Genomic DNA, 8965 nt, shown 5'->3' on the forward strand with positions numbered 1-8965 from the left:
ATTTGAGCACCTTTGTCTGCCCCTTGGCCAGCTTCCTGCAAAGACGCCGGCAGCTGCAGCCCCGGCGGTTCCGTCCGTGTGGCCTGGCGGCGTGCGCAGCGCCCCGTGGCTCTCCCCGGTCCTCTGCGTCCCCCTGCAACCTGGGACCTGGGCACCCTCTGCCCAGCCGGCTACACATGCCAGAGGCTCCCCGCTGCTCAGCTGGGTTTTCCGTGTGTCCCCTGCAGGTTTTTGTCCCCTCGTGTCCAGCACCTTGCTAGGGACCGGCCCAAGGCAGGCTCAGTATTCCTCCACTTCGTGCTGGCCACTGGAGGCAGGGACCGCGTGTCCAGTGCCCGGTGGGAGCTGTGCGCAGGCTGAGGCTCGGCCCCTCCGGCTGCCCTCTGCCCCCGCCCTCGAGGGGCTGACCTCACCCCGTCTCCCAGTTCCCTGGAATCGGCCGGGCGTCCCTGCCCATGAGTCCCACACCAGGCACCAGTGTGGCTCTGCCCGTGTCAGGAGAGGGCTGGGGACCTCACAGCCTCCCCAGCCCTGCGTCTCGGTCCAGTCTGTCCTCCTCCTCACGGGCAGGAGCCGTCCCCAGTAGGCACCCCCAGGCATGAAGGTGGACACCCCTGCACCATCAGACGGGCCGAGCCACAGAGGCCAGAACCCAGCAGGCCACGGGAGCTGTGGGGCAGGAGCTGTGGGCTCCAGGCCAGTCCTGGCCCCGAGCCACAGCGGGGTGAGGGGGGCCCATGCCCACCCCAAGTCCCGGGGAAGTGAGGGGTCAAGGAGCCGTCCGGGCAGAGCCAGAGTTGCTGCCAAGGAGTGAGGCGGTCGCTTGTGTAACCGGGAGGGGGGCTGTGGGGCGGGGCCGGGCCGGGCCACAGGACCACTATCCAATTACTTCCTGCCTCTGACCACAGCCGGTTCCCGGCAGGCAGGAGGTGGGCCAATCCGGGAGGGTCCTCCCTGGGCGCAGGATTAGTCACTGCGGTGCCCCCCAAGACGGACAGGCGGAGCTCCTGACACCAGATCCGCTCCCGGGCAGTGAGATCCATGAGGGCGCGGGGCAGCCGTGCAGTGAGCAGGGTCAGCGGGGCCGGGCGACACCCCCACGGGCACCTGCTGCACGTGGGGCTGCGGTGAGCTCCAGGGCTGGACACTGTGGACGCCGTCCCCCCGGACACTGTGGATGCTGTCCACCCTGGACACTGTGGACGCTGTCACCCCTGGACACTGTGGATGCTATCCTCCCCGGACACTGTGGAGTGCTCCCCTTGGACACTGGGGACGCCATCCCCCTGGACACTGTGGAGTGCTCCCCTCCCTGGACACTGTGGAGTGCTCCCCTCCCTGGACACTGTGGAGTGCTCCCCTCCTTGGACACTGTGGACGCCGTCCCCCTGGACACTGTGGACGCCGTCCCCCTGGACACTGTGGACGCCGTCCCCCTGGACACTGTGGACGCCGTCCCCCCTGGACACTGTGGATGCTGTCCCCCCCGGACACTGTGGAGTGCTCCCCTCCCTGGACACTGTGGACGCCGCCCCCCCCCGGACACTGTGGAGTGCTCCCCCCCAGACACTGTGGACGCCATCCCCCTGGACACTGTGGACGCCGTCCTTGCCTTACAAGGACTCGTAGCCCTGAGGCCCTGCCATCTCTTCCTGTTTCCCAGCCGGCCAGGGAGGACTCAGCCCCGACCCTGGGCGGTGTGTGGCCGCCCTGTGGTGGCCGCAGGGCCAGCGTCTGGGAGCTGCCGCCCTCTCCCTCCTGACCTCTCCCCCGGGAGGCAGCAGCAGCGGCAGAGGCTGAGCAGAGGTTCGGGGGCGCCCCCCTAGGCTGGAGCCCACCCTGCTGTCACCCCTCTGGGCCTCCGTGTCCCTCATGAGACACGGGCCTGGCGTGGGCACTGTCGCTCCCTCTTGCCACGCCGGCAACACTTCGTCCCCCGAGCTCGTGTCCACAGCGCCCTGAAGCCCTCAGCCCAGAGGTTCTTGGGCCCCGTCCTGTGGACAGCCAGCGGGCCTGCCCAGGACTGAGAGCCCCAGGATGTCCCCAGTGGCCAGCACTGTGCTGCTGCCAGCCCCTCCCTGTGAGGTCCAGCCAGGCCTCCTTCCAGCTAGCGGCCAGGGCCCAGCCGGCAGCCTCTCTCCCCAGCTGTCCATGCCATGCCCAGGCCTGGGCAGCCCAGGAAATGGTGCAGGAAGCAGCCCGGTCCTGGGCTTACCCAAGGCCTCCCCAGCTCCACACTGCCCCCTGCTGGCCTGGCCTGGGCAGTGCAGTGGGCACTCAGCTCTGCCTGGCTGAACGGGTCGGCTCCAGGTCCTTCTGCCGGGCCCTGGGAGTAGAGGGCTGTCCAGTGCTGCCACTGTGCAGCTGGGCCAGCACAGAACCAATGACTCTGGAGCCCTGGGCCCTCCGCTGAGCCCCAGGGAGGGACCTGGGGATGAGGGAGGGGGAGAGCCGGGGAGGCGACAGGCTCACCCCTCCCTCATCTGCTCCCTCGCTCAGCTGGGGGCAGCTGTCCCTGGCCTCAGGCAGCGGCCAAGCCCTCCGAGGCTTCAGGAGAGTGACTGACCCCTCAGGATGGGCCAGGGTCAGGCCTCGCGCCGTCTCTCTCCGCACATGGCTGCTCCCACCATGCGGGCAGGCCACGGGCTTCCCCCAGACGCCCCTCCCCCATGTCTGGGTTTTGTAGCTGAGATTCAAAAACCACACCGACCACAAAATGCAAAATGCTCAAGGTGTATTTATGAAAGACTGGCCATTTCCTGAGAAATGGCACGGGCCCAGGGCCGAGGTAGGAGAGAGGCCGTGCCTCGGGCAGCCAGCCGGGCACCAGCCACTTCGTCCAGGGGCTGTCGTGTGTGACGCTGGGCCCCTGCCACCCAGGCCGTCCAGGGAGACAGGGGCCACGTCCCTCCACGGGCGGCCGCACACTCAGCACCTCCCCTGGGAAGTGAGCGGGGGCGGGCGAGCGTTGGGGACTCCGGCCACCTGGACGAGGGCATGAGTTCCGGGAGCCCTGGGGCTGGGGGTGGAGGAGTGAGGGGCGTGGTCTCTGGTGTGACCAGGAGCTCAGTGGACAGGCCTGGGGGACCACTGTGGTGACTCTGATGGGCCCGGATGGCCAGCGTCGGCAGGCGCAGGGCACCGCTGGCCCTGGCAGCCACACTCCTCCACCTGGGTGTAGTTGAAGTCCCGGCGGGAGCCGTCGGCACAGCGCAGGCTCAGCTTCCTCTGCGAGGTTCTCAGCTCCTGGCAGCAGCTGCACCTGTGCTCCACCGTGTTGGCCGCCAGGGAGTACCTGCGGGCAGAGCCGGCTCAGCACCGGGACTGCCGTGGATGCCCCGAGGGCACCACACCAGAGCCGGGGACGCGGTGAGCAAGCGACTCTCCCTTGCCATGGCGTCCGGGGCCACAAGGCCGGGGACAGGGGCCGAGGGGGCTGAGGGCAGGCGCTTGCCGGAGCAGTCAGCCCCCCGCCCTCTCCCCACCCTGCGGTGCTCTCCCTGGTCTCCCCATTGCATGGCCTGGGGGGAGCCCCCGCCCCCAGGGTCAGGGCAGGGGGCAGAGGCCGGGGCGCACGTACATGGAACCGGTGTCCCCGCAGTTGCCCCGGCAGTAGGCCAGGCGCACGGGCTCGGTGGAGCTGCAGCCCTGTTCCCGGATGACCTGGAGCCTGTGGTGCACCGCGCACGTGGACACTGGGGAGGGACGTGGAGGTGAGGCGGGGCTCACGGCCTGCCTGGCCCCGGCCCCAGCGCCCAAGGCTCGCCCACTTACTGTTCTGGGAGGGAGGTGGCGGGCAGAAGAGGCAGCAGCCGTCCTCGCTCAGCTGGGCTTGGTCCTGTGCCAACAGGGGTACCCTCAGTGCTGGAAGGCGGCTCGGCAGCCCAGCCGGAAACGGGGCCAGGGACTCGGGGCCAGGGCAGAGGGGGCGCACTGGGGACTCACGCGAGGGCAGCTGAGCGGGGGGCAGGCCTTCCTCGTGGTCACCACCACCAGCCCGTCCAGGTGCCGTTCACACTCGTGGGTCACACAGCGCTCCTCGGGGTCTGGCCAGGACTCGCCAGGCTGAGAGGAGACATGGCCGGCGGGTGAGTGTCCGCTTCGGGCGTGCCCCTTGTCTGGCCGTCACTTGTCTCCACCCAGCCCCAACCAGCTCCTTGGAGGAGGCTGTGGCTTCACCCTGGCCTGCCCGGCCCTGCCCTGCCACTCACGGAATAGAGGTGGGTGGAGCCGCTGCTGGAGTTGGAGACGCAGGCCACCTGCACGCACTGCCCACAGCACTGCCCGTCCTGTGCCTGGTACGCGTAGCCCTGTGGGGGCGGGGGTGGACATGTGGCCTGAGCCCTGGGGCCGGCCCCTGGGGCGGGGGCAGGGCAGGGGGCGGCACTCACCACGGGGCAGTGGGTGGGACAGATCTGGGTCTCACAGGTAACTTTGAACACCTCGGGGCTGTCGGGCAGCTCACACCTGCACGTCTCACACAGGGTGGATGAGACCACAGCGCCGGGCTGCAGAGAGTGGGGGCCCCGGTGTCAGTGAGCTTGGGCGGGGCTGGGGGGCGCCCCCTGCCCCCCACCCCCTTCCCTGGGCCAGGGTGAGCCTCGCTCATGCTGCCTGGGACGGAGGCCATGGGGTACAGCACTGGGGCTGTGCCTCCGCCTCCATGGGCCAGGGGTCCCGGCACACTCAGGCTGCCGCAGTGGAGTCCAGGCCTGGCTGGCCCTGGTGTGCCAGGCGAGGGTGATCTCGGGCCTCAGCCGGCATCACGGACTCAGCGGGCACTGGGCGCCGGGCTTGCCGGAGCCCCGAGAGACCGCAGGTGCAGTGCCCACGGCCGCAGGGCTCTGGGCTCCGCTGGCTCTCACCTCGTACAGGGTCCCGTTGACATTACACTGCGTCCACCCTGTCCGGGAGACACGCAGCTGAGCCCAGCCACACAGGGCCCCGGCCCCCGCCTATCTCTGCTCCCACCCCCTGCTGTCCAGCCCCTCCCTCTGCTCCCTCGGCCCAGGGCCAAGCCCCTCCCCCAGCTCCCAGGCCCCAGGTGCCCCCAGGCGGTGCCCGGCCCTGGTCAGGGACACTCACTGCACTTCTGGATCGGGCAGCAGGCCCCTCCCTCTTGCAGCAGGGTCATGTGGGCGCCCGCGGGACAGTCCACAGGTTTGGGGCAGTAGCTGGCGTTGCAGGCTTCAGGGGAGGGAGGAGCGTGGTCAGAGCACGGTGCCCACTCTGCACCTGCTCCTACGCGGCCTCAGCACCCCCCACCCTGGAGTCTCCGGGAGCGCTGGCCACCCAGCGGCCCTGGGGGAAGGCTTTTAGGTCAGCCTGGGTGGAGGAGCCTGCATCCCCTCTCACACGCCCAGCTTCCCGGGGTCACATTTGCTGGTGGGTGGCCAGAGCAGGCTGTAGCAGGGGTGGAGTGTGGTGGCCTCCCTCTGGAAGGGGGGGCATCTCCCCAGCCTGCCCCACGCTGCGTCTGGGCACACCCCCTCCCTGCACCAGCAAAGACTCACCGCAGGTGTACTGAGGACAGCACTCGCCAGCTGCGGGGGCCAGGGGCACCGACACGAAGCCGGACAGCTCGCAGGCGGGGGCCGGCGGGCAGGTCTTCGCCCGGCAGGCCATCGTCATGGAGCTGCCCTCGCAGGTGCACTCCTGGCACGCGAAGCTGATGGTGTCGCCCGGCTGCAGGGGAGCACACGGTGAGCTGCAGCCAGGCTGGGGACGCCCGCGAGGGGAGGGAAGCCTGGGGAGGGGGCTTCGGAAGCGTGGGCGCCGCCCCTGGATTAGCACGGGGCCCTCGAGGCCCAAAGAGGCCAGGAGACGAGGTGGGAGGGGTTTACAGGTGACCAAAGCAAGAAGAGGCCCCCAGTCTTGCTGGGGAGCCAGCCCCCGTCCGCCCACCTCCAGCCCCCAGCCCCCAGCCCCAGCTCTGGCCATTGCTGGGCCTACTCTTCACGCCAGGGCTGCCCGGCCACACTCACCATCACTGGCTCTCCCGAGGGTCCCATACACCCTGGAGAGAGAGAGATGGGGGGTTGACGGCGCCGCAGCCACTCGGGGGTGGGGCAGCAGGGGGGGCGAGGGAGGGGCCGGGCACATACTGGGGCAGCCGGTGGGCACGCAGACCTCGACGCTGGTGCTGAAGAGCAGCGTGCTCTCGGGGCAGAAGCAGCCCTCGGTGATGGGGCCGGCCTCGGGGAGGGTCCTGCGGGGAGCAGAGGGTTGGCTGCGTGCCCCGCCCTGGGCGGCCCGGGGGTGGGGGAGGGGCCACGTACAGGAGGTTGGCGCTGTCGTTTCCGTAGCAGTAGGGCGGGTTGGACGGGCCGCAGGGCAGGTACACCTTGTCGGGCGGGCAGGTGAAGGCTGCAGGGAAGGGGGCGACACAGCTGAGGGGCTGGGGGCGGCTCCAGGTCGCCCCCGGGGGCTCCTCTGGGCACTGGGTCACTGCTCGGAGCCAGCAGGGGTGCCCACATCTCTGCGAGGCCGGGGCCGCCCCGCCCCACCCCAGCGCCCTGGGACAGGCGGGCACTCACAGCAGGTGCCGTTGGTGAGGCCCCTCCAGTCGATGCACACGTCAAAGGCCGCGCAGAGCGAGGCGTACAGCTCCAGGCCCGAGCACACCACGTCCGGGCTGCTCACATGGCAATGGTCGAAGGCACAGCCTTCGTAGAACGGCAGGGGCGGGATGGTGGAGTGACAAGGCTCGAAGACCCTGCGGGCAGGGACACACGGGTGGTGGTGCTGGCTCAGTAGGGGTCACCCGCCAACCCGCCCCCATAGGGGAGGAGCCGGCTGAGGTGAGCGGCTGTCCCATGCACCCCCGGGACCCCATCGCCCAGGACAGGTGGCTCCGCAAGTCCCTGTGCGTGCTGGGGCGGAGTCCAGGTGCACCGCGCAGGCCCCACCCTCCCCACGCCGGCCCCAGCCATACTCGCTGAGGATCAGCTCGCAGATTGCTGACTGTGGGCACGTTGTGGCCGGCTCCGTGGGGCTCATGGTGGTCGGGTCCGTGGGGCTCCCTGGAGACCCACTGCAGGACGGCTGGTCGGGGTTGGTCACCTTCCAGTGGTGGGACATGGCCGAGCAGGAGGCGGCCACCTTCCCCCCGGGCAAGCGGCACTCGTCTTTCTTGTCATTGGTGCAGGTGCCTGGGCAGACGGGGCTGGGTCAGGCCAGCTGGACGGCACCCGGGCCCCCTGCGGGACTTGGGCCGTGGCTCCGTGCCTCCCCTTGGCTTCACTGCCCCCACCTCGCACCTGGACGCCCATCCCATGACCGCTGGCACAGGGAGGCATGAGTAGGGACCGGTGTGGGCCCCAGCGTGGCTCGTGCTGTCCAGCAGGTTCTTGGTGCTGCCAGGAACCCCCTCAGGCCCGGCGGGGCCTGGGACACCTCAGCTCGGCCCAGGATGCTGCCCCCACGCGAGACCCCCTCCGAGGCAGCCCCCAGCGCCAGCCGCTCCCCGGGGCTCACCGCACTGGCCCTCGGTGTTGTTGGCAAACTTGTTGAAGGGCACCTCCACCGAGAAGATCAGGCCTGTGAACATGACCTGCACGCCGAGCTTGGGGATGGTCACGTACATCTTGATGCCGAGGCGCGAGATCACGATGCCGTCCTTCTCGAAGCCGGGGCCAACCACCTTGCCGTTGAAAATGACCTGGCGGCGGGGGGCGGAGGGCGGAGTCAGCCAGGGCCGCAGCGGGGTACGTGCTCCCCCTCCCGAGCTGGGGCTAGGGCTAGGGTCCCACCTGGTTGGTCATCACCCCGGCCACTGGCCTGCGGGTCATCACCACGCGGTCGTGCCCGTACTCGACAATGATGGACTGCGGGCAGGACAGCCCGTCCTCAGCGTCGCAGAAGTAGTTGTCGATGAGCACGCGCAGGTGGCCAAACACAGGCACAATCTGCTGCATGAGCACGTAGGTGCAGTTGTCCAGGAAGGTGTAGTAGGTGCCGTCGAAGGTGATGTAGTGGGGGTCGCCCCAGCCGCTGCACACACCTGCGGGAGACAGCACCGCGCTGGGGCGGGCCCTCCCGGGCGGGCCCTCCCCTCCCCTCCCCTCCCCTCCCCTCCCCTCCCCGCTCCCCGGACACCCTCACGGCGCGGCTGGGAGCCCCATCCCGGTCCTGCCCCGCACCCCGCCCGCTGGCTCACACTGGCACTGGTAGTGATAGCAACAGCCGTCCTGGTCCACCTCCTTCTGTGGCGGGTAGCCGTTGGCGCAGGTGGGCTCCGAAACCTCCGGGCACTGGCGCGGGTGCACGGAGATGGTGTCGTGGCCCTCGCAGGTGGCTTGGGAGCAGTTGGGCATGGGCCAGGTTTCCCCTTTCTGTGGAGGCAGGGGCAGCTGTAGGGCCTGACCCCCAGGCCTTGGGGGCCCCCTCAGCCCTCATGGGGACAGGGAACAGAGCCTGAGCAGGCAGGACCCCCCCCCACGGCCCCAGGCTCGAGCGCACACCACGCAGTGCCGAGCAGCGGAGCTCTGTGCTGTGGGGGGGGGGTGCTTCCTGTCCCCAGCAGGCTCGCAGGGTCCACAGCACCCACCACAGCGCCGGGCCCACAGAAGGTCAGCCTTGGGCACCACGCGCATGACAATCCCAGGAACCACATCCAGGTAACAGAGGGCCCACGCCCCATGAGCTCCTGCGCCACCCAGGCTCCGGATACAGATGAGGATGGGAAGCGGACCCCCACGGCAGAGACACGATGCCCCCGCTGCAGCCCCTGGGCCTCCCGCCAGGATCAGAGGGTTACCTTTCTTGGAGGAATGGTGTTGGAGCACCCGGATGGAGTGACAGGCTGAGAGGTGGACGTGGATGGGGGCGTGGTCTGGATTGCGGGCGGCGTAGTGGGGGGACAGTCGCTGTCCACGCGTCTGACCACTTGGCAGTCCGGATTGCACGTGGCGTGATAGCAGTGGCCCTCGAGATCTCTCTGGTGGTAGATGACGGCACCTGAGGA

At 69.6% G+C, this 8965-nt stretch overlaps 1 protein-coding gene across 1 annotated transcript in view; it reads right to left on the reverse strand.

Annotated features, from left to right (window-relative positions):
* Window positions 1-2717: 2717 nt before the first annotated feature.
* MUC5AC (mucin 5AC, oligomeric mucus/gel-forming) overlaps window positions 2718-8965 on the reverse strand; it is a 32389-nt gene continuing 26141 nt past the window's right edge. The window contains exons 32-49 of the mRNA XM_070063712.2: window positions 8759-8958; window positions 8159-8333; window positions 7752-8002; window positions 7477-7660; window positions 6935-7151; window positions 6537-6715; window positions 6279-6366; window positions 6105-6208; window positions 5985-6016; window positions 5514-5685; window positions 5086-5187; window positions 4866-4903; window positions 4392-4508; window positions 4212-4310; window positions 3946-4065; window positions 3775-3838; window positions 3581-3695; window positions 2718-3295 (exon numbers count right to left, since the gene is read on the reverse strand). Coding sequence (XP_069919813.2) covers window positions 3067-3295; window positions 3581-3695; window positions 3775-3838; window positions 3946-4065; window positions 4212-4310; window positions 4392-4508; window positions 4866-4903; window positions 5086-5187; window positions 5514-5685; window positions 5985-6016; window positions 6105-6208; window positions 6279-6366; window positions 6537-6715; window positions 6935-7151; window positions 7477-7660; window positions 7752-8002; window positions 8159-8333; window positions 8759-8958 — 2486 coding nt within the window. The 3' untranslated portion in view covers window positions 2718-3066. The remainder of the gene's footprint in view (window positions 3296-3580; window positions 3696-3774; window positions 3839-3945; window positions 4066-4211; window positions 4311-4391; window positions 4509-4865; window positions 4904-5085; window positions 5188-5513; window positions 5686-5984; window positions 6017-6104; window positions 6209-6278; window positions 6367-6536; window positions 6716-6934; window positions 7152-7476; window positions 7661-7751; window positions 8003-8158; window positions 8334-8758; window positions 8959-8965) is intronic.

This window comes from Oryctolagus cuniculus, chromosome 1 (genome assembly GCF_051225735.1).
Source record: "Oryctolagus cuniculus isolate XC-2025 breed Fujian yellow rabbit chromosome 1, ASM5122573v1, whole genome shotgun sequence".
Classification (NCBI taxonomy): Eukaryota; Metazoa; Chordata; class Mammalia; order Lagomorpha; family Leporidae; genus Oryctolagus; species Oryctolagus cuniculus.